Source organism: Ornithorhynchus anatinus, chromosome 2, assembly GCF_004115215.2.
Source record: "Ornithorhynchus anatinus isolate Pmale09 chromosome 2, mOrnAna1.pri.v4, whole genome shotgun sequence".
NCBI lineage: Eukaryota > Metazoa > Chordata > Mammalia > Monotremata > Ornithorhynchidae > Ornithorhynchus > Ornithorhynchus anatinus.
The window spans coordinates 140,880,697-140,908,270 of NC_041729.1; the positions used below are offsets into that span (position 1 = coordinate 140,880,697).

The window sequence follows — 27,574 nt, forward strand, 5'->3', positions numbered from 1 at the left end:
CCCTGTCCTCTCCTCTCCCTTGGCTTGCCCTTTCCTCTTCACTATTCTGTCTTTTCCTCTCCTCTCCCCTGCCTTAACCTCTCCGTTCCCTTGCCCTCTCCTCTCCCTGGTTCTGTTCTGCTCTTTCTCCTTCCCTCTCCACCCTACCACTCCCTCAGGACCGGCCACCTAGACCCAGTGCTCCAGATCAGGCCAATGCCAGATAGACAGGTTCAGGGAAACGGAAGTTGCTCCGGCAGTTTGCGACTGAACGTTCTCAGGAGACGGGCTCACAGTGCCATCCTGCTGCTGCTGCCTCTACCAGGGAAAGGAAGGGCTGGGAAGAGGCTTTGAAGGTCCCCGAGTCCAGACCCCCAGCCTTCTGGATGGACTTTGCACCGGGCTCCAGCCCCACTGTGCCCACCAGCTTTCCCCTTTCCCCGGAAACAGTGGGGTGGCGGGGGCAGAGAGGAGGTGTGTGTGTGTGTCCGTCCTCTTCAGACTTCCAGCTCCTCGAGAACAGGATCTCTGTCTCTTCCCCTCTCTCAATCCCTCCCCGAGAGCTCGGCCCAGGGCTCTGCAGGCAGTGGGCAATCGGGATACACTGTTCATTGATTGATTAACTGAGGGCCGCTTGGTTAAGTCATCCAGAACAGTTGCTGTTTCTTCCTTTTTGAAAAGATTCCCAGGATTGGAGATTCCACTGTTTCCCCCAGCCACTGTTTTAGCTCCTCATTAACCTGACAGTCAGGAAGTTCTTCTTTATGTCTACCTGTACTCTGTCTTTCAGAACCGGCGACCCACCAAACTGAATGACGTTAACCCCAAGCTCACCCTCTCTCCATTCCCCATCCCTCAGCACTTATGTACAAACCACAGCCCTTGTGTACATATCCATAATTCATTTATTTATTTGAATAAATAAAATTTATTAATTTCATTTATTTATATCAATGTCTCTCTTCCCCTCTAGACTGTATCTTTATTGTGGGCTGGGAACCTGTCTGCCAATTCTGTTGTATTGCATTCTCCCAAGCGCTTAGTACAGTGCTCTGCACATAGTAAGTGCTCAATAAATACCATAGATGGATTGATTGATTATTGATTCCCAGCTCCCCCACAACTGGCTTCCACTTTTCCTGGAAGTGTCTATGCCAGACCTTGGTCAGTGCAGTTGCTTGGTCCTGGGCACCTCCTCTTTGCTGCCTCACCTCTGAGCCCACTAAGTTCCTTGAAGTCATCCTGACTGTGTGTCTGACACAGATTTGTGTACTGCAGGGAGTTTCTAGGTCCAGCTCCTTTAGGGTCCCCAGAGCAGAACTGGAACTCAGGCAGACTGGAGACAGGTTAGAGCGGGGAGTGCGAGGCAGTCAATACTCCAGGCAGCAGCTGCCAATCAGCCAAACTCCCAGCCCTTCATGGAGCAACAAACACCAGCACCTTGTCATCCGACCCTGAATCCCTGCCTGTCCAGACACACAGACTCCAGGCCTACCTTGGGCATTTCTATGTGAAGGTCTACTGAACCCCTTTCTGAGAAATCACAAATGAGGAGCAGGGAAGTCCATTTCCTCTTACTTCCTCCCTTGTGGGTGGCTCCTTTCCAGCTCACCATTCAACAGCTGCTTGGGTACCCTGCTGTCATCCATGCTCCTCCCCAGTCCCTCCCAGTGGAGCTATGCTGCTGTGATCATTGCCCCCAGACTAGGTCACTGCCCAACTTCCAGGTCCTGGCTGTGGGGGACTGAACCTGACAAGCCCTTTGGGATGATGGTGACATATAGGCAGCGCTGATGGACCCAATGGTTACAAGAGTGTGTGTGTGTGTGCATGTCTGTGTGCGCGCGCGTATGTGTGTGCAAGTAGGTGTGGGTGTGTGTTCATGTGTCCATTTGTGTGGAGGTGTGGTGTCCAGGTACATATCTAATCATCAAAATGCAATCACTAGTAAGTCAAAACACTTCCAATATCCATTTAATCAACAATATTAATAATAATTATTATATTCATAGTATTTGTTAAGTGCTTACTATGCACCAGGCACTGTACTAAGCACTGGGGTAGATACAAGATAATTGGGTTGGACACAGTCCCTGTCCCATGTAGGGCTCCCAGTCTCAATCCCCATTTTACAGGTAAGGTAACTGAGGCACAAAGAAGTGAAGTGGCTTGCCTAAGGTCACACAGCAGACAAGTGGCAGAGCAAGGATTAGAACCCAGGTCCTTCTAACTCCTGGGCCCATACTCTATCCACTAGACCAATTCATTCATTGAAAAAAAAAAATCAATCCCCAAATATGTCTTGTGGGCTATGGCTGAGGTTGTGGTTAGGTCTGGGGATAGGGGTTGATCATTCATTTGTTGATAGGATGAATCTATCCTCAGCCATCCAGTGTTTGATACTCAGGAACTCACTTCACTGTTGGTCACACACCAACACACAGTGTGCAGTCTCATTCAAAAGTCATACATTCACACACACCCCACACACAATCACACACAGTATTCATAGTCACACACAGCATTAATACAGACACATACACTCATCATAAATACAAACACATACACACACATTCATACACAATCATATACATCACCAGCACAGTCCCACCCACCAACATGGTCACACATACACGAGTCATGCTGACCACACTGTCACATTCAGCCACCCAATCACCTGCAAATGCATATGCTTGTGTGCATGCTTGCGCAAACACACACACACACACACACAATCACTTTACTCCCAAGGATGCAGAGAGTTCCCTGAGATTTGGGATAAAGGGCAGGCCGGTTCAGATCCTGTCTCACCTTGCAGGTCTCCTGGCCTGGGCTGCAAGAGGAGCCTGGCAGAGTGGGCAACCGCTGCCAGCTGAATGTCAAGGAAGTGTTTTGGGGTCTGCATGTGGGGAAGGAGAACAAGGTTTAGGTGAGAGCTTCAAGCTCAGATTCCTGCTCTCTCTACCAAGAGCCAATGGACCAGAGAGAGAGAGGAAACTGCTGCCCTGTTAATCCAAACCCTTAATTTATCCCGCTTGATTACCATATCAGTTTCCTTGCTGACCTCCCTGCCTCCTGTCTCTCCCCATTCCAGTCCATACTTCACTCTGCTGCCTGGATTAATTTTTCTATAAAAATGTTCAGGTCAAATTTCCCCACTCCTCAAGAACCTCCAGTGGTTGCCTATCCATCTCCACATCAAACAGTAACTCCTTACCATCAGCTTTAAAGCACTCAATCACCTTGCCTTCTCCTATCCTACCTCCCTACTCTCTTACTACAATGCAGCCTGCACCTTCTCGCTGTATGTCAATCTTGTCTATCTTGCTGCATACCTCTCACCCACGTCCTGCTTCTGGCCTGGAATGCCCTCCTCTTCATATCTACCAATTACTCTCCCCCTCTTCAAAGCCTGATTAAAAGCTCATCTCCTCCAAGAGGCCTTACCTGACTAAGCCCTCTTTTCCTCTTCTTCCACTCCCTTCTGCATCTCCCTGACCTACTCTCTGTATTCATTCCCCTTTCCAGCTCCACACCACTTATGTCCATATATGTAATTTTATTTATTTATATTAATATCTGTTTCCTCCTCTAGACTGTAAGTTCATTGTGGGCAGGGAATATGTCTGTTACATTGTTATACTGTATTCTCTCTAGTGCTTAGTACACGCTCAATAAATATAATTGACTGACTGATTGAGGGAGGAAGGGCTGGGGTGCCAGCTAAGCTGGTGTCACCAATTTTGGCCACCAAGTGACAAATCAGCTTCAGGTGACCATGCCCATCTGGTCTGGCCACTCTGTAAGGGTGGGATCATTTGGGCCACGGGGTGGGGGGCAGATAAAGGACAGGGCACACAGATAGGCAGCATTCACCCCCATTGCCAGTTCAATGTGGAGTCTGGAGCCAATGCCCACCTTCCCAGATCTCCGAACTGCCTTACCCCCCCAGCTGCCTACAACCCTCCAGCCCCCCTTCACCATCTCCAGTGTCCTCAGGCTGACAAGCCCTCCAAGCCCCTCCTCCCCTTGCCCCATCCGCTGAGTCCCAGGCTCCCTCCCACGCTGCCACCTCATCTTCCCACCAGAACCAGCATGCTGCGGGCAATGGCACCAGCTGCCGGGGGCGTGAAGAGCGGGGGAGGGGCTGGGGGGAGGCGATGAGGGACTCTGTCATCGCAGGCAGGAGAGGCAGGTGACTCATGAATTAAAAATATCCACGGAAATACACCCCCTCCCCCCCCAGCCCCCGGACTACATTGCCAGTGGGGCGAAGCTGGAATCCAACTACTTCAGCTTCAGCCGGCTTCGGCTTCTGTGGTAATCCCACTCCCTTCATTCCCTTCGACCCTTCGCCCCCACCTCAACCGGCATGGCCAATTGGGAGCTCGGGGTAGGAGGGAGGAGAGCTCCTCTGAGCCTGTGCCATGTGATTCCCCACATAGGGAGAGGAGCCCAAACCCTCCACAGCCTCCAACCCCCGCATAAGTAGCAGACCTATGACAGGCACCCATAACCCAAGTGAGTCTAGGATAACAAAGGAGAGCGTGATTCTGGAAAAGTCAAGATAGCCTGTAATCACACGAGGCAGTAAATAAAGCCACCTTCAATAATAGAGTGGGTCGGGCAAAAACAATGGGGCCTGTATGTTCGGGAGGGTGGGCGGAGGGGGAGGCTGGGTACATGAAAAAGGAACATTTCAGATTGAGCAGTAATAAATCTCCAGAATAAACTCCACCAGTCTTCCCTACCACACCCTAAAAGTCATTCTACAGGAAAGTCCCTCAGGATCAGAGTGACTACAGCGCCAAAGTGAGTTTTTCTGCAGTCCCCTGGACTATAAACTCTCTGTGGGCAAGGAACAGGCCTACCAACTCCGGTATATATTATGCTCTTCCAAGCTCTTAGTACAGGGCTCTGCACACCCTAAACCCTCAATAAATACGACTGACTGATTGATAATACAACCAGATGGGGCAAAGTCAGATTGCTGCAGGTGGAGGTACCAATTTGTCTCACCTTGAGCCTTCTGTGTCATTTACGGTGTACACAGGAAGCTGGTTAACTGAACCTCATGGACTCAAGTGGAGTGGATGGGGAGGGGAAATAGCCCTGGCAGTCTGAAGTGTAGACCTCTCCCTGAGCTCTGTAGACAACGGGCTGGGGTCTTAGCTGGAGGGAGATGAAGGCAGCTCGGGGGAGGAGTGGTCAGCACTCACCTTGACCCGGGAAAGGTCGAGATGTGGAACAGGGTGTTGGAGGCAGATGGCTGAGCCAAGGGTGGGGGGCTCATTGGAAATCAAAGGGAGATGGAGGGGGAATAAGGTAGGGCCTTTAAAATAATAATGATAATAATAATAATGGTATTCGTTAAGTGTTTACCACGTGCCAGGCACTGTACTAAGCACTGGGGCAGATACAAACAAAGAGGGTTGGACACAGTCCCTGTCCCACATAGGGCTCACAGTCTCAATCCCCATTTTACAGATGAGGTAACTGAGGCACCAAGAAGTGAAGTGACTCGCCCAAGGTTAGAGAGCAGACAAGAGCAGACAAACCATGTCCTTCTGACTCCATAATGACATTTGTTAAGCTCTTACTATACGCACAGCACTCTACTAAGCGCTGGGGTTAGATTCAAGATAATTAGCTCCAGACTCCCCTGTAGACTTGGATTACAGTCTATGGCCTTCTTAGGGTGTGTGAGGCAGGAGGAGGGTAATGAAAAAGCCCCTTTTCCCCTTTTCCCCTGGGGGGAGCTTCCCATCACCCCCAACCCCGCCAAGCCCTGTGCTTGTGTGAGCCTTGGGAGAAATGGAGGGCAGCAGGCTGCCGGAATTTCTGCAGGAATATGGGGTCTGCTGGAAGGAGGCTGGGACCTCCGAGGTGAGGAATACCAGAGTGCGGGTCGGGAGGTGGGACCATGGGGAAGGGTCTGTCTGCATCACCGCCCTAGGCCCAGCTCTGCTACTCTATGGGAAGCAGAGTGCCCTAGTGGCAAGAGCACAGGTTTGGGAGTCAGAGGTCATGAGTTCTAATCCCAGCTCTGCCACTTGTGTGACCTTGGGTTAGTCACTTCACTTATCTGGGCCTCAGTTACCTCAACTGTAAAATGGGGATTAAGAGTGTAAGCCTCATGTGTCCAACCTGATTACCTTGTATCTATCCCAGTGTTTAGAATAGTGCTTGGCACATAGTAAGCACTTAACAAATACCATCATTATTATTATTATTATTACCCTGGCCACCACAAGAGAGGGAGGGAAGAACAGGGAGGGGGGCCCGTCTCAACCAGTACAGCCGCTGTTTGACCTTCAGGCCAGGGAATAGCTGCTCATGCTGTTGGATGCTTTCTTTATCCTGAGGGACAGGGGGTTAGACCCCTGGAAGCTAGGGACCCCGAGACAGCGGACTGGGATTTGGATGGACTCAGGACTCCCTCCTGCCAAGTCCTGAGCAAACGTCTTCTGACAAACCTAACTCCCAACTGGATCTGGACAACTGCCCCAAACCCATTCATGCAGCTGTCCTGGGGTCCCAACAGGTGAGGCCCCAAAATAGATCCAGGGGAGAGCAGGGGCATCAGGGGCCGCCCCCTCCCCTCTTACAGCCCTCTCCCAACAGGGATAGGGACCCTCTTCTCCCCCCAGGATTGACCACAGCTTGAAGAGGAGGGGAAACCTAGCTTCTGTGAACTGGGGGACAGGGAGAGGAGGAAAAAGAAGGGGAAAAGGGGAGTTGGGGGAGTGAGGAGGGAAACGACCCCCCTCTCTCCCTCTTCCCTGCCTGGATGCCAAAGCCCAGCTCACAGGCCCGGCGCCTCGTCCGTGCCTTCGCGCTGATTAAAAATAATACGGGCCCGCAGGCAGCAGGGCGCCGGCCCAGGCCCGGGTTGCTAGGCTCCCCATCTGCTCTCGGGGTGGGGGCGGTGGGTGCAGGAAGAAAGGAACGAGGAAAATGTTTTCAGTGCTGCTTCCTTAGAAGGGGCCGAAGGCTCAGTCCTGGACCTGGGCACCCTCCCTGCACAGCCCTGGATCTTTCTCCAGGACTCCCAGACCCTGCCCGGGTGAAATGGAGCAGTCCGTACTGGTCTCTGCCCTCCAGACCCAGGCAGAGCCTCTCAGAACTCTGCCTCTAGATTGTAAGCTCGTTGAGAGCAGGGAATGTGTCTGCTTATTGTTGTATTGTACTCTCCCAAGCGCTTAGTGCTCTGCAAACAGTAAGTGCTTGATAAATATAATTGAATGAATGAATACTTCCCCACAAGGGTAATGAGCCCGGAATACAGAGATCCACCTTCTAATCCCAACTCTGCCACTTTTTCTCTATGGACTTGGGCAAGTCTCTTATCTGCTCTGGGCCTCAGTTACCTTATCTGTAAAATGGGGATTAAATCTTCATCTCTCCTACTTAGACTGAGAGCCCTATAATTATCATTATTATTATATTGTTGTATTGTACTCTGTCCAGGGCTTAGTATAGTGTTCTGCGCATAGAAAGCACCCAATAAATACCACTGATTGATCGATTGATCAGACGTTATCCAGGAGTTTCCAGGCTGTTGGGAATTTCTGCAGCCAGAGCTGGGTGGAGACAGGGCCTGGGGCCTCCAGGCACAGCTCAGGACTGGCCCTTTCAGATGCCCTAATAGTGGGCAAGATTTCTCAGGTTTCATCTGCCAGGGACTTGGCCAGACTTAGCTTTGTCTTCAAGAAGGGCTTGAACCAGGTAGTAAAGGTGGAAAGAATGGGGAGAATCCAGGAAATAGTGTGGATGAATTACAGGCAGAAATACGATTGAATGAATGAATCCTTCCCTGCAAGGGCACAAGCCTGGCATTCAGAGATACACCTTCTAATCCCAGCTCTGCCATTTGCCCTCTATGAGCAGATACAACAATGGACAATGAGGACCTGGGAATCAGAAGGAGCTGGGTTCTGGCCCTGGTTCCACCACTTGCCTGCTGTGTGGACTTGGGCAAGTCACTTCGCTTCTGTGCCTCAGTTGCTTCATCTATAGAATGGGGATTAAGACTGGGAGCCCCCTGGGGGACATGGACAGCATCCAACCTGATTGGCTTATATCTACCCCAATGCTTGGTATAGTGCCTGGCATATAGTAAGTGTTCAATGAATACCTTTTTTTTTTTAAAAAAAAAAGGACTTAGAGACAAACAATGTGTAAGGTGAAAGAAAAGGACTAAATGGCACCAAGGCTGTAAAATTTCTAGGACAGGGAGAACAGTGGAGTAATCAACTGTGACAGCACAATTAGGAAAGGGGAGTGGGTTTAGAAGAGAAAAAAGTCATATTGAGTTAAGATATTCAAGGGTGATCCTCTAGACTGTAAGATCATTGTGGTCAGGGAATGTGTCTGTTATATTGTTGTGTTGTACTCTCCCAAGCATTTAGTATGATGCTCTGCATGCAGTAGACACTCAATAAATATGATTGATTATGGTATTTTTTCAGCACTTCCTCTGTGTCCAGGACTGTTCTACACACTGGGGTAGATACAAGTTAATCAGGTTGGACACAGTTTCTGTCTCACATAGTGCTCATGATTGAAGGAGGAGAGAGAAAGGTACTTAATCCCCATTTTACAGTTGAGGAAACTGAGGCAGAGAAAAGTAAAATGACTTGCTCAAAGTCATACAACAGACATATGGCAGAGCCAGGATTGGTATGCACGTCTCACGACTCTCAGTCCTGTGCCAAAAATGAGCAGGGATTAGAACCCAGATCCTCAGACTCCCAGATCCTTGCTCTTTCACCTAGACCATGCTGTCCTATATGAGACAGAGATTGTGTTTGGCCTAACTATCTTGTGTCCACCCCAGTGCTTAGCACAGTGCTTGGCACATAGTAAGTTCATTCATTCAGTCAGTCATATATACTAAGCACTTGCTATATGCAGAGCACTGTACTAAGCACTTGAGAAAGTACAATATAGCAATAAAGAGTGAAAATCCCTGCCCACAAGGAGCTCACGGTCTTAAGGGGTGGAGACAGACATCAATACAAATAGACATCAGTAGCAAGTCTTTTACTATTATTATTACAATCATTATAAGAGTGATTATCATCTTTACATAACAATAATCATTATTGTTATTGCCCTCAGGCTTCTCAGACCTTGAAGCTTTGGGCCTCAAGACCTCCTGGGCCCCCCAGGTTGCAATACACTGACTGCAGGGAAAAGATTCTCTCGAGTCTCTCCCCACCACCCTCACCAGTTCCTACTGAGCTTATTAACATGGCACTGGGCCCCCCCTTCCCACTGGGAGCAGAGACAGCCAGGCCAGAAACCTCTGAGAGAATCCCCCAGGCCCCAGCCCCCTCACTGAGCTCTGCGCATGTGTACAGAGCCTCTCCCACCAGACGCCAGAGACCAACCTGACCAGCTGCAGGTGGAGGAGGAAAGGAGAGCAGCCTCCTGGGAGGCCCGGTTGGCCCATCTCCCCTGTGTCCTTCCCTGCTGGCTGTCTCCTTCTAGGAAGTCCTCGGGGTTTCAGACTCCGTCTTTCTCGGCTGTAGCTGGAGGGGTGCCCCTGCCATGTTCATCTCCCACTAGGTCAGGGAAACCTCCCCTGCCAGATTCTTAGAATGTAGGAAGGTTTTCTGTGGGAACAGGTGCTCCTTATATACTGGCAATATAAGTCTCTGCCCAGCCTGAGGATGCCCAGCCTGCAATAATAATAATAATGATGTATTTGTTAAAAACTTACTTTGTGCCAGGCACTATACTAAGTGCTGGGGTGGATACAAGCAAATGGGGTTGGACACAGTCCCTGTCCCACGTGGGGCTCACTGTCTCAATCCCCAGTTTACAGATGAGGTCTCAGAGGCACAGAGAAGTGAAGGGACTTGCCTAAGGTTCCACAGTAGACAAGTGGTGGATTCAGGATTAGAAATCACGACCTGCTGACGCCCAAGCCCATGCTCTATCCGCTACACCATGTTCAGTCCAGGGCTCATGGAGGGAGAAGGCAGGGGGCACAGGCGGCCAGGTTGTGCCCTCCTCCAAGTCTCCAGCCTGTCATCTCCCAGTCTTCCCAGCCCCCCGGGACGTGCCCACCACCCATCACAAGCTGGAAGATAATAACAATGATAATAATTATGGTATTTGTTAAGTGCTTACTATGTGCCAAGCACTGTTCTAAGCCCTGGGATACATACAAGGTAATCAGGCTGTCCCCTGTGGGGCTCACAGTGTTAATCCCCATTTTACAGATGAGGTAACTGAGGCACAGAGAAGTTAATTGGCTTGCCCAAGGTCACACAGCAGACAAGTGGCAGAGCTGGAATTAGAACCCACATCCTCTGACTCCCAAACCCACGCTCTTTCCACTAAGCCACACTGCTTCTCTATGCTCTCTTCTCTCTGCTTCTCTGCATTTCTTGAGAGTGCAGCAGCCAGCTCTGCCTGCGCCACCAGGCTGGCATCGCCCAGGCCAGGCAACAAAACCCATTTTGTGGGTGGGGAGGGGGGCAGTCATGGGACCCGCCCAGCCGGGACAACTCAGGGAGCAGGAAGAGCCGTCCAGGACAGACGACCAGGCTGGAGTTCGTCCAGAGTCTGGGCAGGAGGACTCCCCATTCCCAGAGCACCTCCAGGGAAGCAGAATGGAGTAGTGGATAGAGCATGGGCCTGGGATTCAGAAGATCATGGGTTCTAATCCCGCCTCCCACATATGTCTGCTGCGTGACCTTGGGCAAGTCCCTTCACTTCTCTGGGCCTCAGTTACCTCATCTGTAAAATGGGGATTGAGACTTTGAGCCCCAAGTGGGACAAGGACTATGTCCAACATTTTGCTTCTAACCACCCCAGTGTTTAGTACAGTGCTGGCACAGAGTAAGTGCTTAACAAATACCACAATTATTATTATTATTATTATTATTATTATTAAGTATTTTCAGAAGAGGATTCAAAGACAGAGAGGGGCAGGGGCAGGAACAGTGGCTACCACCCCTCCCTCTCACAAGAGGGAGGGTCAGGCCAATGGAACTTCATGATGAACAGGGGCGGAGGCAGGTGGGCACAGACGAGAACATGAGGGAGTGGAGTCAGGGGCTCCAGCCTGGCTCAGCGCTCAGTCGTGATAGCGGACACCCTGCCAGACCTCTCAGGAAACGGCTTCCCCAGCAGCCTGGAACAGAGGTCAGGGGTCTCTCAGCAGAGCCGAAGGGGTGGGGCCAGGCCACCCTATCCTCCCTTATCTCTCTGGGCAGGAAGAAGGACTGTGAGGTGGAGAAGGAGGTGGGAACCAAGGGTCATCCGGTCTTATCCCCATCTCTGGGAGCAATGACTAACCTCCCCCAGGGTCAGAGCCAACTAGCCTGATGCAACCACGTGCCCAGGCCCTTAAAGATCGAGAAGTCTAGCCTCACTGCCTCCTGCTGCAGAGGTGGGAGGCTGGCCCCTCCTTCTCAGTCTCTTCCACGGGCTCCTCCTCTCCCTCCCACCCACTAAGTGTAGGGGTTCCTCAAGGGTCAATTCTTAGCCCTCTTCTGTTTTCCATCTATACTCACTCCCTTGGTGAACTCATTCGCTCCTACAGCTTCAACTATATCATCTCTAGGCAGATGACACCCAATTCTACATCTCCTTTCCTGTTCTCTCCCCATCCCTCCAGGCTCGTAGCTCCTCCTGCCTCCAAGATATCTCCACCTGGATGTCTGCCTGCCACCTAAAACTCAACATGTCTAAAACTGAGCTCCTTATTTTCCCTCCCAAATCCTGTCCTCTCCCTGACTTCCCTGTCACTGTGGATGGCACAACCATCCTTCCGGTCTCACAGGCCCACAACCTTGGTGTCATCCCATGGCTCAGCGGAAAGAGCAAGGGCTTGGGAGTCAGAAGTCATGGGTTTTAATCCTGGCTCCGCTGCTTTTCAGCTGTGTGACTTTGGGCAAGTCACTTAAATTCTCTGTGCCTCAGTTACCTCATCTGTAAAATGGGGATTAAGACTGTGAGCCCCATGTGGGACAACCTGATCACCTTGTATTCCCCCATTGCTTAGAACAGTGCTTTGCACATAGTAAGCACTTAAGAAATGCCGTCATTATTATTATTATCCTTGACTCAGCTCTCTCATTCACCCCACTCATCCAATCCGTCACCAACGCCTGCCGGTCTCACCTTCACAATATCACCAAGATCCGCCTTTCCTCTCCATCCAAACAGCTATCGTGCTGCTTCAGCTCTCATAATATTGTGGCTGGATCATTGTGTCAGCCTCCTCTCAGATCTCCCTTTCTCCTGTCTCTCCCCACTCCAGTCTATTCTTCATTCCGCTGCCTGGATCATCTTCCTACAGAAACACTCTGGACATATGACTCCCCTCCTCAAAAACCTCCAGTGGTTTCCTATCAACCTTCGTACGAAACAAAAACTCCTCACTCTTGGCTTCAAAGCTCTCCATCATCTTGCCCCCTCCTACCTCACCTCCCTTCTCTCTTTCTACTGCCCACTCCGTACGCTCCACTCCTCTGCCGCTCACCTCCTCACGGTCCCCTATTCACGCCTATCCTGCCATCGACCCCTGGCCCACGTCCTACCACTGACCTGGAATGCCCTCCCTCCTCTCCTCCACCAAACTAACTCTCTTCCACTCTTCAAAGCCCTACTGAGAGCTCACCTACTCCAGGAGGCCTTCCCAAACTGCGCCCCCCTTTCCCTCTGCTCCTCTTCCCCTCCCCATTCTCCCCTCTCCCACCCTCTGCTCTTCCCCCTTCCCTTCCCCTCAGCACTGTGCCTATTAGTATATATTATTTTATTACCCTATTTATTTTGTTAATGTCGTGTATATCGCTATGATTCTCTGCTCTCCCCCTCTCCCTTCCCCTCCCCTCAGCACTGTGCTTGTCCGCTCATTTGTATATATTTTTATTACCCTATTTATTTTGTTAATGAGATGTACATCCCCTTGATTCTATTTATTGCTATTGTTTTTGTCTATCTGTCTCCCCTGATTAGACTGTAAGCCTGTCAATGGGCAGGGACTGACTCTATCTGTTGCCGAATTGTACATTCCAAGCACTTAGTACAGTGCTCTGCACATAGTAAGTGCTCAGTAAATACTATCGAATGAGTGAATGAATGAATTTATCTTGATGATGTTGTTTTGTTTTGTTTTGCTTTGCTGTCCATCTCCCCCGTTTAGACTGTAAGCCCATCACTGGGCAGGGATTGTCTCTATCTGTTGCCGAACTGTACATTCCAAGTGCTTAGTACAGTGCTCTGCACATAGTAAGAGCTCAATAAATGCTATTAATGAATGAATGAATTCAGGCTCTCCCGTTGTAAGCTCATTATGGGCAGAGAACTTGTCTGCTAATTCTGTTGTACTGTGCTCTCCCAAGCATTTAGTACAGTGCTCTGCACACAGTAGCATGGTTTAGTGGAAAGAACACAGGCATAGGGTTCAGAGGATGTGGGTTCTAATCCCAGCTCCACAACTTGTCTCTGTGACCTTGGGAAAGACACTTAATTTCTCTGTGCCTCAGTTACCTCAACTGCAAAATGGGAATTAAGACTGTGAGCCCTACGTGGGACAATCTGATTACCTCGTATCTACCCCAGCCCTTAGAACAGTGCTTGGCACATAGTAAGCACTTAACAAATAATAAGCGCTCAATAAATACATTTGTTTGATTGATCGATAGATGACTGACGGACCTTGTGGGGTCCGAGGAGTGGAATGTGGGGAGGTTTGTGCTGCTCACCTCCCCCTCTCTCCTCTTTAGGGGCACCACGAGAGTCCAGAGTCCCTCCGGCGCTCTGACCCAGCCGAACGGGGGGGCATGGCGGAGGGCAGGAAACGCATCCATGTCCGCTGCTGCCGCCCCCAGGGTCATCTCCACAGGCACATTGTGTGCGTTTCCTTCCACACCACCCCTGGGACACGGGCGGAGGGTGGAGGGTCATGCCCAGGCCCAGCCTCTGCCCCGGCTCCTGGGCCGCAACCGGGCGGTGTCTGCCAAGACCCCAGAGACCCCCATTCCCACTGGGACCTCGCCCCAACACAATCTTGGCCCCGCAACAGTTGGTCTCCCCAGGGTCACCGTCCTGGCCCAGCACGACCCCTCCCGCTAGGCGGAAGGGGAGGGACTGATGTTGATAATGTTATTTGTTTAAGCACTTACTGTGTGCCAGGCACTGTACTAAATGCTGGGGGTAGATACAAGCAAATCAGGTTAGACACAATCCCTGTTCCACGTGGGGCTCAAAGACTCAATCCCCATTTTACAGATGAGGTAACTGAGGCACAGAGAAGTGAAGTGACTTGTCCCAGGTCACACAGCAGACAAGTGGCAGAACCAGGATTAGAACCCATGACCTTCTGACTCCCAAGCCCATGCTCTATCCACTACGCCATGCAGTGGCAGGATGTACTGAGCACCCCAGGGGTGCTAGGCTTACTGTACTGAACCCTAGGGAAAGGGCAAACCAAAAGAGAGAGCCATTTTTGCTGTGCTCAAGAAGCTGTCAGTTTAACGGGGAAACTGACATAAAAGTATTAATCAAAATAAGAATTTACAATTGAATCAACATATATACAAATGTCAAGGGCGAAAATAAATGGAAGCACAAGAGGAATGTTTAATGGGTTTCTAGAGCCTGTAGCGTTGGGGGTGAAGCAGGGAAGTCTTGTTAAAAGAAGTGGAATTTGAGGAGGGTTTTGGAGATGGGATGAGCTGTGGCCTGGTGGATTTGCCCGAGGAGGGTGTTCCAGGCCGGGGAAACAGGGTGAGCCAGGATATGGGGGTGGGCAAGTGGGGAGCCAGGAACAGTGGGAGAGATTGAAAAAGTGAGCTGGAAAATGGCAGGGGAAGAAGGCAGGCGTGACAAGAGGTCTATCTGCCACATCAAACCCACAGCCCAGTCCCGTGAAGCTCAGCTTCCACAGAGGGGCTACCCACACCATCCCACACCATCCACCTCTAAACTGTAAGCTCGTTGTGGGCAGGAAATGCATCTGTTACATTAGTATACTGCATTCTCCCAAGCACTTTGTACAGTGCTCTGCACACAGTAAGCTCTCAATAAATGAGAAGCAGAGTGGCTTAGTGGAAAGACTACAGGCCTTGGAGTCAGAAGGTCATGTGTTCGAATCCCAGCTCCACCACTTGTCTGCTGGGTGACCTTGGGCATGCCACTTAACTTCTCTGTGTCTCAGTTCCTTCATCTGTAAAATGGGGATTAAGACTGTAAGCCCCACATGGGATGACCTGATTACCTTGAATCTACCCCAGTGCTTAGAACAGTGCTTGGCACATAGTAAACGCTTAACAAGTACCACTATTATTGGTATTGACTGACTGGCTGACCATCTCCCAAACTGAAATGCCCTTCCTGTTTCTCTTTGCCAAATCCTCTTCCTCTTTCTGGGCTCCCAGAGTTTGCTTGCACCAGGCCGGCTGCCCCTTGGGGGGCACAAAGACCAAGTCCCTCCACCCTCTGTCCCCACTCCCCAGCACCCACAGTATCCAGGGTGGTCTCCGGCATCGGCTGGCTCAGTCAGGGAAGGATGGATGGGACAGACACTCAGGCAGACCAGTTCCAGGATGGGTGCTCTGTGCCGCGGGGCGGAGGCGGCTGGCATTGCGGAGGCTTGAATCAGCCATGAAAGCGGTGGTAAACAAGGGATTAATCACTATCCTCCTGGGAGGGCTAGCTGGGTGGGCAGTGTGATGCTGCTTTAGGGGATCCAGCCAACCCACTGAAAGTACAGAAGTTCCCAGGCCCACCAACCCCCACCCCTCCAAGGGACAGATGAACCAAGCCCTTGGGTATCACCATCATTGTGGATTGGACCTGGACATGAACCCCTCCTGGCCCCTTCCTGGACTCTCTAAGAGGTTGTGGGACAGAGACTGCATCCAACCCAATTTTCTTGTATCTACCCCAGTGTTTAGTACTGTGCCTGGCACAAAGTAAGCACTTAACAAATACCACAATTATTATTATTATTATTCATGCCCTTGCCCCGAGTCAGGAGAATGTTTTCACCACCCAAGGCGGGTGGATGTTCTTTCCGTCTGTCTAAGTCTTCAAATCTGACACCCTGCTGACTGTCAGGAAAGTCCTTCCATGTGTCTAACTCAAATCCTTCCTCCTGCAGTTTGTTTTGTTCCAGGAGCCTCCCAAGGAGAAGGGCTGGGTTAGTGTTTATCTGCAGGGGTGAGTTACAGTGCCTTCTGATGGGGAAGGAAGGTTAGAGATGACAACAATGAAGATTTCCCTATCAAGAGGGGTCAGCCTCCTTGAGGGACTACCACACCCCCACACATAATAATAATAATCATAATAGCGGTATTTGTTAAGCACTTACATGTGCCAAGCACTGCTCTAAGCACTACACAAACACATACACCTACATGCATGCACACACATAAAATCTGAAAAATTAAAGTGGAAGCAGTTGGGGGGGAGAGAAAGGGCGGATGGGCAGGACACTAGCATCAGGCCCAGAGAAGACGAACAGAAGGCTGCAAACTCATCTCACTTGTTTTCAAAAGAGAGGCCCTTAGCTGCAATGATGAGGGCAATTTTCTAACCTGGATGGCCATCAGCATCAAACAGGACCTTCCAGGCCCCGCTCGGAGGCAAAGGTGGGCAAGGGGCACAAGATCCAGAGTTGACTCCCCCTGCCCACCATCAGTTTTGACAACCCCAATAAATAACTGGAGCCCTGAGGGCAGTAATTGCAGCAAGAAGGATTAGGGCAAGCCTAAAGGAAGGATTTACAGGCCAGGAGGAGCACACCCTAGGGAGTTGGAGGAGTTTTCCCTCACTGAAGAGAAGAGGACAGGCTCCCATGGGCAGTGGGATGGACCAGATGACTAGTGAGTGGGGGAAGTGGGGATAGGGGAGGAAGGGACCCTGGCTTTCAGTCAGCCTCCATCGGGTCTCTCTGCTTAGCCTGAGTCACAAAGTCATTTTGTATCTTTAAAGCTCTGTTCTGCTGCTGGTTCTCATTTTTTATGATAAAAATGGACATTAATAGGGCAGCTGGTCCAGTGGCTGCAGCAGCGAATGACCCTGATGAAACGTGCTCACTGGCCAACACTGACAGAATTCAGGGAGGCTGGGCCCAACCCCCTCTTAGCACTCCCTCACCAGCCCTCCACCAACTGGGGTAAGAGGGGAAATGGGCTGAAATGGCAACAGGAGGGATTGAGGAAGAACTTCCTGACACTGGACCTGCTGTGAGATAGTTGCCCAAGATCTTCCCCTGAAGCCCCGAATATGCCTCGGTCTTGGGGAGTCCAGTTTGGGAGCAGGGGGAAGGATGAGATAATCTTTGCCCTTACTTGGGAAAGGAAGATGCTAGGAAAGAGTCAGGGTGCCAGTGGTTAAGCTAGTCCCTGAGGTTCTAGGGACTCCACCCTGGGCATGGAGCTGGGCCTGGAGGGTGACCTAGAACCATTCGCTATTAACAGTGGCTGCATAGACCCCTTCCCCATTACAACTTCTATGCCCCCCAGCACATGAGGGAAGGAGTCTATTCAGTCCTGAGGCCAGTGGGGGGGTGGGGCATACTCCCACCCAAGATTGACTCCTACCCCAGCCTATCCCTACTGTTTGCGGTCATCCCCAGGCAGAAGAGGAGGGAATAGGTTGAAACTGCAGTAAGATGGATTTTTGGCACATCTGAGTCTGCCCAGAGCAGGGGGGTGCGGTGGCGAGGAAGGAGGTGGGAGTCTTTTCCCTGGACCAATACAATGGGAAGAAGCTGGGGGTGCCTGGCAGCAGGGGTATAGCCTAGCTGACCTCATTGTGACTCCCTTCTAAATCCCAAGCCAGGCTGGGCCTGATCCAGCCTCTCCTACAGTTGCTGCCACCAAGTTTTCTCCTTGCCTGAAAAGAAGTTTCCCTGTCTATCTTCTTGGCTGTCTGCTTCTCCATCCTCCCATCTGTCTCTGCTCCCTCACCAGCCCCCTATGCCACACTCACTCTTTCCACTCCCAATCATGGCCCCTACCTAAAACCTCAAAGGCTGGACCTCAAGGGACCTGGACCTCTCAAGGGGTTAGCAGGGAAGAAGGGAGAGTCCTTAAATGTTCAACCACAACCTCTCTTCCCTTCTTGCCTTCACACCTACATTTGACCATCTGGATGCCCCATGGGGGCCGGCTGCCATCTGACTTGGGGAAGGAAAGAGAAAATGGGGACACAGAGAAAGAGACCTAAGCAGAGAGAGGCAGAGAGACATAGACAAAGTGTAAGCAAGGAGGAGAAACTGAGGAGACTGCAGGGAGGGGAAGGGACACAGAGCCTCTCTGCCACTTCCCTCATGGGTGAGGGGTGAGAGAGAGGTTGTCAGGTAGTTGTGGGTCCAGACCCCTCCCAGATTTACCTCAATAACTCCCAACCTCTCCCTTGCCCTCTCTGAGTCCATAGTCCCCACCCCTCTTCCACAACCCCTGAGGCAGTCAGAAACTTTTAAGTTTCTAACTTATAAGTCAGAGATCTTATAAGTCAGAGTTTCTTATAAGAAGCTAACTTATAAGTCAGAGATCTTATACCTCTGACACCCTCAAGATACAAAACCATGAACTCACAACGATGACCCCTGATTGACCCTAATATGCCCATACAGCCAGACCCTGGCTCCAAGGGAGGCATTAAGAGGACACCAAGAGGAGGGGTGGGGGTGGTACCCTGCTGAACAACCCTGCCTCCATTTTACAGGATCAGACCCTGCATCCAGTAGGTCCTTGAATCTTAGGAAGACATTGGCCCACTGCTGGAGTTCTAGCCCCAAAACCACACTCTATGGCCCCTTCCCCCAGCCTGCCTCCCCTGTCCTGTGGGCTTCACTTACCACTCCTGCCAGTTCTAAACGCTGTATATACTCTAGCCAAGGCATTCAGGGACTTGGGGGCTCTAGACAGGGAGAACATCAGATGGACATTTTGGGCACAAGGCTCAGGTCTGAGGCAGGAGGGACACCCTTGAGAGGGGCCACATGTTATCACCACACACACAAACACACACACACACACACACACACTTTCCCAGGAGGCAGCTCCTCAGCAGTCTGAAGCTGGGATGGACAAACCATTTACTTGTGAAGGAGATGCTGAGGGGAGGTATGGCCTCAGTATCTCCTGCTGGCCAGCTCCTCCCCACCGCCCATCCCAGCCTGGGGAAGCAGGGAAGTCACTGGGGATGAGAAGGAAGAAAAGGGGAAACAGAGTTTGCCCTGACCCCACTTTTCTCATTATCGGTCACTTGACCCCTTCAGCCTGGCATGGGCAGGGAGAGGGACCTAAGGCCCACATAGGCAGAGAGACCAGTACACATACTCTCCCCTGAGAAAGGTCATTTGACCCATGGTAACTCCAGGCTGAGTGGAGTGAACCGCCCTCCAGGCTGAAGGATCCCACTCTCCCTACAATTTTTTATGATATTTGCTAACCACTTAGTATGTGTCAGGCAATGTACTGAGTCCTGAAGTAGATACTAGACTGAACACAGTTCATGTCCCACATGGGGCTCACAGTCATAAATCCCCATTTTACAGATGAAGCAACTGTGCACAAAGAAGTGAAATGACTTGCCCAAGGTCACACAGCAGACAAGCAGCTGGGATTAGAACCTAGGGCCTCTGACTCTCAATTCTGTGTTCGTTCCATTAGGCCACACTACTTCCTTTCTCCTGAGCCCTTCAGTGGTGAGAGAAGGCATCAGAGAGAGGGAGAAAGGAGGAGACCAGAGAAGGTGGGACAGCCTCTGGTCAGTGAATCAATCAATCAAGGGTAACAACAGAATAAATTGACAGGATCCCTGCCCTCTAGGAGCCTGCAATCTGCCCTTCTTCTCTTAAGGCATCTAAATCAATTATACTTACTGAGTGCTTACTGTGTGCAGAGCACCGTATTAAATCTTTGGGTGAGTACAATTACAACAATATAGCAGAGTTGGAAGAAGCACTCCCTGCCTACAACAAACTTACAATCTAGAGTGGGAGATAGTGGCGGGTCTGGGATTAGAACCCAGGTCTTTCTGACTCCTGGGCCTGAGCTCTATCCACTAGGCCACACTGTTGCTCCCATGAGTGTATGCATTCTCCCACAGGTGCCCTTACATGTTCACATGTGTTTTGGGGCATGTATTGTTATTATTTTTGTTGTTGTGATGATGGTGGTGGTTGACATTATTATTAGTTCTGCCCTGGCCTGCTCCTTGATCTCGGATTCACCCTCTTGATACCTCAGAGTAAATCATAGACTTATTCCTGGCCTCCCAGGAACAGTGTGAAGGTGTGACGGACTCCATGGGGACTAAGCAAGGGGAAATGGACTTTAGGTAGCAGGAGAAAGTTGGATTAGACACTAGGAAGAACTTCCCAAAAGTTGGGAATTCAGCACTGGAACAGTTGACTGAAAGACGGGGGAAAGGTCACCATCCTTAGTGATAGTTAAAAGTCAAAAATAGAGCTGGGTTTAGATGGAGCTGGGACATGATGGGAACAGCAGAGTTGATTGGGCTGCATCTTAAGTTGAAACTGAATTGGGTCTACACCTGAATTGAGCTTGGCTGGGCTGGGTTTGGGGGTAGGACTGGGGTTGAAATTTGCCTGGGGCTAAGGGGTGGGGGTGGAACTGGAGCTGGGGCCATCCAAGGGCTGGGGCTGGGCTGGGGTTTGGGAGCTGGGGGTGGGACTGGTTTTCAGCTGTGAGCGGGTCTGGGAGTTGTCTGGGATTTGGGAGTTCAAGCAAGAGCTTGGATTGGGGCTGGGGGTGGGATTGGGACTGGGGTTTAGACTGGGACTGGAATTTGGGGCTGGGATTGGGATTGGAGATAGAGCTTGGACTGGGAGTTTGGGCTGGAGCTGGGATTTGGGGCTAGGGGGGGAATTTGAGGCTGGGACTGGGTCAAGGGTTTGGGCTGGGGGTTCGCTTTGGGATTGGGGGGACTGGGGCTAGAGTCTGAACTGGGGCTGGGGTTCAGACTTGGACAGCGGTTTTGGCTGGGGGTAGGATTTGGGGTGGGGGGGTTGGGGCTAGAGCTTTGACTGAAGCTGGGATTTGGACAGGGGTAGAGACTTGGGCTGGAACTGTGTTTGGGGTTGAAGCTGGGATTTGGGGCTGATGTTGGGGCAGAAGATTGGACTGGGAGTAGGAACTGGACACATCACTTCACTTATCTGTGCCTCAAATACCTCATCTGTCAAATGAGAATTGAGATTGAGCCCCATGTGGGACAAGAGACTGTGTCCACCCAGATTTGCTTGTATCCACCCCCGCCCTTAGTACAGTGCCTGGCACATAGTAAGTGCTTAACAAATACCAGCGTGGCTCACTGGAAAGAGCACGGGCTTTGGAGTCAGAGGTCATGGGTTCGAACCCCGGCTCTACCACTTGTCAGCTGTGTGACTTTGGGCAAGTCACTTAACTTCTCGGTGCCTCAGTTACCTTATCTGTAAAATGGGGATTAAGACTGTGAGCCCCACGTGGGACAACCTGATTCCCCTGTGTCTACCCCAGCGCTTAGAACAGTGCTCGGCACATAGTAAGCGCTTAACAAATACCAACATTATTATTATTAAATACCACAGTTATGATTATCATTATTATTATTATTATCATTTGGGGCTGGGACTAGGATTTGAGGTTGGGGCTGGGGTAGAGGTTTGGGCTGGGAGTGGAGTTTGGATTTGAGCTAGTGTTAATAGTTACCTGGGGCAGGGGCTTGAGCTGGGGCCGGGGCTGGAAATCAATCAGTGGTATCTATTGAGCACTTACTATGTGCAGAGCACTGTACTAAGCACTTGGGAAACTGCATTTTTAAAGTCGGTAGATGCAATCCATGCCCATAAGGACCTTAACAGTCTACAGCTAATCAATCAATCAATTATATTTATTGAGTGTTTTCTGTGTGCAGTGCACTGTACTAAGCACTTGGGAGAGGATGATATAATAGCATTGGTAGACATGTTCCCTACCCACAGCGAACTTATAGTCTAGAGGGGGAGACAGATATGAATATAAACAAATACAGGGAAGAAATATTCATTCATTCACTCGTGTTTATTGAACACTTACTCTGTGCAAAGCACTGAACCAAGTGTTTGGCACTGTACTAAGTGCTTCAGTAGGGATAGTGGATCAATGTGGCCGATGGAATTGAGCAAGACTAGCTGGTATTTGGTTGTTTAGCATCACATAGACCCACATCTTGAGCAGACACATAAAACACCCACCCCACAAAAACTCACAACGCATCCAAAGCCCCTTTACCACCCATCACACATCCATCCAGGAACATTCCAATAAACATTGCATACCCCACCTGTAACCTCTGCACAGAATCATCGTATCTCTCCCGCCATACATAGGCCCAAAGCAAATACCCAAACATGGAAATACAAACCACACCCTCACACAACACATAGCATCCAATACCAGACACACCCAGTTATGCTTAGCCTTCAGAGACACACACGCACTTTCTACCACCATGAGACTGAAGGCCTAAACTCGCTACATAGATTCATACATTGATCATACCCTCTCCCATCTACACACACACAGACACGCACACACATACACACACACTGACACACACACGCACATGCCATATGCTTATTTTACACCCCACCCATCCCTAAAATTCACCAACGTCTTCACTGCAGACATGCAATCACGTAACACAAGCTTCTCCACTCTCCCAGATGCATAAGCTGACAGTCGGGACAGAACACGGATCACCAACTCCACCCCGCTATCAACTAACACCCACCACTGACCCACTCGACCAACACCCACAGCAGCACACATACACACACACACACACACCCCCGACAGAGCACACTGCATACTCTGTTGGCTTCCTGCTCACCATCTGCCCTCGCCTCCAATCCGGACAAACTCACTATCAATACAGGAACGCACATTCACAAAAGACACGTGGCCAAGCACCTGCAAAGTACGCATTCAGTGTCTCACATATAGACACACGCAGTCTAGACTAACCAACTGTGCAGAGATCACCCTCTCCCCTCCATTCTCTCCCCCACGCTCCCAGCAACCCTATTTACCTGAGGCTCTTTGCATGCTTATGAACACATTATACATGCATGCGTGCGTGCACACATACACACACATCCTTCTTAGGTCTTTACACCACACTCCCTCCACACTTACATCCTTTTCTGGACCCTTATTTGGACCACCACATACAACACAATCTCCACACATCTACACGAGCACAGCAAGCAAACATAAATCACAGGCACAAACCCCAAAACACAGGGCCATGCACAAATACACTCTCCTGCCCAAACTCTCTCTCTCTCTCTCTCTAGATATATACCTATATACATATATATATATACCTATATATATACGTATATATGTACATATATATTATATATATGTGGGTATGTGTCTTTCTCTCACACACACTGACACACGCAAAACAGAGACACCCAGAGATGCGGTTGATCTCTGTCCTTTCCTCCCTCGCTCCCCCTACAGCCACGTATTTCTCTACCCTGGTCCTGCGGGATCGGGCCCCTCCGCCGTTGGGGCAGGGAGGCCGGGGCTGGACCCCCTCGCCTCTTCCAGAGGAATCTCCGAGCTTCTCGGCCGCAGCAGACAGGGGGCCGGGCTAGGGGAGATTGGTCCTGGAGCCTCGCTGGCCAGCCCCCCTCTCCCTTCGGCCTCGCCTCCCCTTCCCCGCCGGACCACGGCACCAACTTGAGCGGCTCCTTCTCCTCCTCCTCCTCTTCCTCCTCATCCCCTCCTCCCAGGGGCTGCCGGGCAGGACCGACGCGGAGCCGAGATGCAGAGAGCTAGTCGCTCCCCCCGCACATTCTCGCATCCCTCCATCTCCCTGCAAAGCCCACGGCTCCGGGGCTCTTTCCTCTCTCTGTCTCTGTCCCTCTTGTCCCTGGCTCATTCCAGATCCCTGTCCCTCTATCCCTATCCTATCCCGGGCCCCGTACTGCCTTGGGCCTGCCCCCGGCCAGCCTCTGGCCCCTTTGTCCTGTCCCTGTCCTTTAGTCCTTCCCCTGTCCTCCTGTCCAGCTCATGTCCTCCTTGCCATCCCATGTCCTCTTGTCCGGCCCCTTGTCCTCCTATTCTGACCCGTCCCCCTGTCCTGACCCTCTTCCCCTCTAGTCCCTGTCCTCCTGTCCTGCCTCTGCCATCCTGCCCCGTCCCTGTCCCCATCCTATCTCTGTCCCCCCGTCCTGCTTCTTTTTCCCCCGTCCCTGTCCATCCCCTCTGTCTTCTTCCCCATCCCTCGTCTGCCTCTGTCATCCTGCCCCGTCCTTGTCCCCGTCCTGCTTTTGCCATCCTGCCCCTGTCCCCTGTCCTGCCTCTGCCATCCTGTCCTGCCTTGCCCCCTTGTCCTGCTTCTTTCCCCCTGCCCCGTCCCAGTCCCCGTCTTCCTCCCCCCGTCCCCCTGTCCCGCCTCTGTCCCTCTGCCCTGTTTCCATCCCCTTGTTCTCTCGTTGTCCCCCGTCCTGCCCCTGCCCTTCTGCCCTGTCCCTGTCCTCTTGTCCCGCCCCTGAACCCCGTCCTCCCCATCTAGGCTGTCAGCTCGTATGCTCAGGGAATGTGTCTATTATATTGTTCTCGTGTACTCTCCCAAGCGCTTAGTACAGTGTTCTGCACACAGTAAGCATCAATAAATAGGATTGACTGACTGACTGACCGTCCCCCTGCCCTGTCCTGCCCCTGACCCCCTGTCCTGCCTCTGTCCCCCTGTCCCGTTTCCCTGTCGTCCCGCCGGTCCCTGTCCAGTGCCTATCCCCCTGCCCGGTCCCTGTCTCCCCCGCCCTGTCCCTGACCTCCCTTCCTACCTGTCCCCCTGCCTCGCCACTGCCCCCCGTCCCGGTCTCCCGTTCCCAGCCCGGCTGGGGCCGGGCCGTAGAGCAGGGACCCTTGAGGTGGACCCGGCTCCCGCCAGGTCCCCGCTCCCTGCCCATCGGGGGCAAAGCAGGGATTCCCCTGTGCCCGCCGCCCTGCCTGGGGTCAATGCCGGGGGCGAAGGTCCGCGCCGGGAGGGAAGGACCCAGCGAGCCCGGGGGACCCCCCGCGCTCCCTCCCCGCCCGGGACCCCCTTACCTGCAGGCTGTCCGCGCCGGGCAGCGGCTCGTCGGGTTTCAGGAAGCCCTGCTGCCCCCGCCTGAAAAATTGAACGGCGGCGATGAGGATGTGGTGCAGAACCAGGACCATGCTGCCGCACGCCGCACGCCGCACGCCGACTCCCCTGGCCTTCCCTGGCCTCCCCTCCTTCCCTCCCCTTACCCCTTCTCCCCTCCCTCCCCCTGCCCCCTCCCTCCGGCCATTTCCCCTCCCCGCGCGCGCGTGCGCGCACACACACCCCCCACACACCCCACACACACCCCACACAGACACACACACACACACGCGCGCGCGCAACTCCCAGCTGGGCCTCCCCAGACCTCCCGGCCCGCTCATGTCAAGGGTCTCTGCCCCGGCCCAGCCCTCTCCCCTTCCCCCCAGTCCAGCCCTCTCCCCTTCCACCCGACCCAGCCCCCTCCCCTTCCTCCCCCGGCTCAGCCCCCTTCCCTTCCCCCCCAGGTCCAGCCCCCTCCCCTTCCCACCCCCTGCCCAGGCCCCTTCCCTTCCCCCCCAGGTCCAGCCCCCTCCCCTTTCCCCCCCAGGGTCCAGCCCCATCCCTTCCCCCGCCGCCCAGCCCCCTCCCCTTCCCCGCCCGCCCCCTCCCCTCTGACTCTCACCTCCCCCTCTCCCCCCCTGCATTCACACCTGCTCCTCGCGGAGTGGAGGCCGGGGCGGTTCGGCCCCCGGAGGTCAGAGGCAGGGGGCGGGGGGGGGGGGGCAGGGGACGGGGTCCCCGGGGATGTGGGGAGGGGGGCGGGAGCCGTGGGAGGGGGAGATGGGGGTCGGAGGCGCGCGGCTGTCGGTTCTCCCTCCTGCAGCAGGGAGACACACACCAGGCTCGGATCAGGACCTGCTGGGTCCTAGAGCCCCGGGTCGCTGGACGGGAGGCAACTGAGGAACGAGAAGGAGAAGACCCCCCGGACACCTGAGTTCCGTCCGGAGGGCTAAAATGGGGGAGCGGAACCCAGGGAGGGACAAGGGTCGGCGCTGAAAGCCCCGTCCAGCCCCGTCCACCCAACCCGCAGTCCTACCCAAAGCCACTCAGTCCGTCAGTCGTATTTATTCAGCACTTACTGTGTGCAGAGCACTGTACTAAGCGCTTGGGAGAGTACAATACAACAACAGACACGTTCCCTGCCCACGACGAGGTGCCCGGGCCAGGCCCACGCCCAGCATTTGTGCCCATCACCAGGCCCAGGCCCAGCACTTGTGCCCATCACCAGGCCCAGGCCCAGCACTTGTGCCCATCACCGAACCCAGCACCAGGGCCAGCGCTCAGTTCAGAGCCCCCGGGTCGCCCCCGCTGCCCCCGCCCAGAGTCCCTGGAGCTGCGAAGGGCGCTGGGTAGAGGTTGGGTCAACCTTTCGGCGCCCCTGCGGCAGGGGAGAGGGCGAGGGCCGAGCCTTCTATGATCAGCTGGAGACTGGAGAATCCTCGAGGCCTTCAGAGCTGAGGGTCTCCAATCCCCTGCCTCTGAACCAGACCACTGCTTCTCCAACCTGCAGATTCCCCGTCCGGGCTCCCCAGCCCGAGCAGGGAAGGGGCTGACGGCTGCAACGTGGATGAGCAATGACCTGAAGGGTGAGACTCCACCGGTCAACATGGGGTGTCGACCTATCTGCAGGCCTTGCAGACCATCCCGGTCGTCCCTCCACCCACTCCCCCTGCGTGCGAAACTCCTTCTTCTGCCTTTTTAAAGGACACTTTTATGTTATTTGTTAAACGCTTACTATGTGCCAGGCACTGCACTAAGCACTGGAGTAGATACAAGCTAATCAGTCCCTACCCCGCATACGGCTCACGGTCCCAATCCCCGTTTTTATAATTGAAGTAAATGAGACCCAGAGAAGTGAAACGATTTGCCCAAGGTCACACGGCAGAGAAGCGGCAGATCTGGGATTAGAACTCCCCACCCTCCACCCCCCACCTCCGAGCAGATTATGAGCCCATTGTGGGCGGGGATTGTTTCTATTGCTGTATTGCACACAGTAAGCATTCAATAAATTCGATTGAATGAATGAACCCAGGTTCTTCTGACTCCCAAGTCCATGTTCTATCCATTAATCGGTACTGCTTCTTTTATTCATCTTCCACTCCCCTACCTTGGGAGAAGTTCTGTATGTCTCTGTGCTTCAGTTTCCTCATCTGTATAATGTTCTCCCTCTCTGTAGACTGGGAGACCCAGGGACTGTGTTACCCTGGCTCATAGAGGAGTTAACAATTATCGCAATGATGATAATTAATTATTACTATTATTATCAGGATGGTGGTGAGGGTGAAATGAGGACCAGGGAAAGGCACATACATACCACAGCACTATCCTGTCTCCCACTTTCAGTCCCAGAGTCCAAGAAGAGCTAATGTTGGTATTTGTTAAGCACTTACTATGTGCAGAGCACTGTTCTAAGCGCTGAGGTAAACAGAAGGGAATCAGGTTGTCCCACATGGGGCTCACAGTCTTAATCCCCATTTTATAGATGAGGTAA

General features: G+C 52.3%; 1 protein-coding gene across 1 annotated transcript in view; it reads right to left on the reverse strand.

Annotated features, from left to right (window-relative positions):
• LOC100085552 (cGMP-dependent 3',5'-cyclic phosphodiesterase) overlaps positions 1 to 27,574 on the reverse strand; it is a 139,410-nt gene that overhangs the window by 71,943 nt on the left and 39,893 nt on the right. The window contains exon 2 of the mRNA XM_029056895.2: positions 25,068 to 25,128. Coding sequence (XP_028912728.1) covers positions 25,068 to 25,128 — 61 coding nt within the window. The remainder of the gene's footprint in view (positions 1 to 25,067; positions 25,129 to 27,574) is intronic.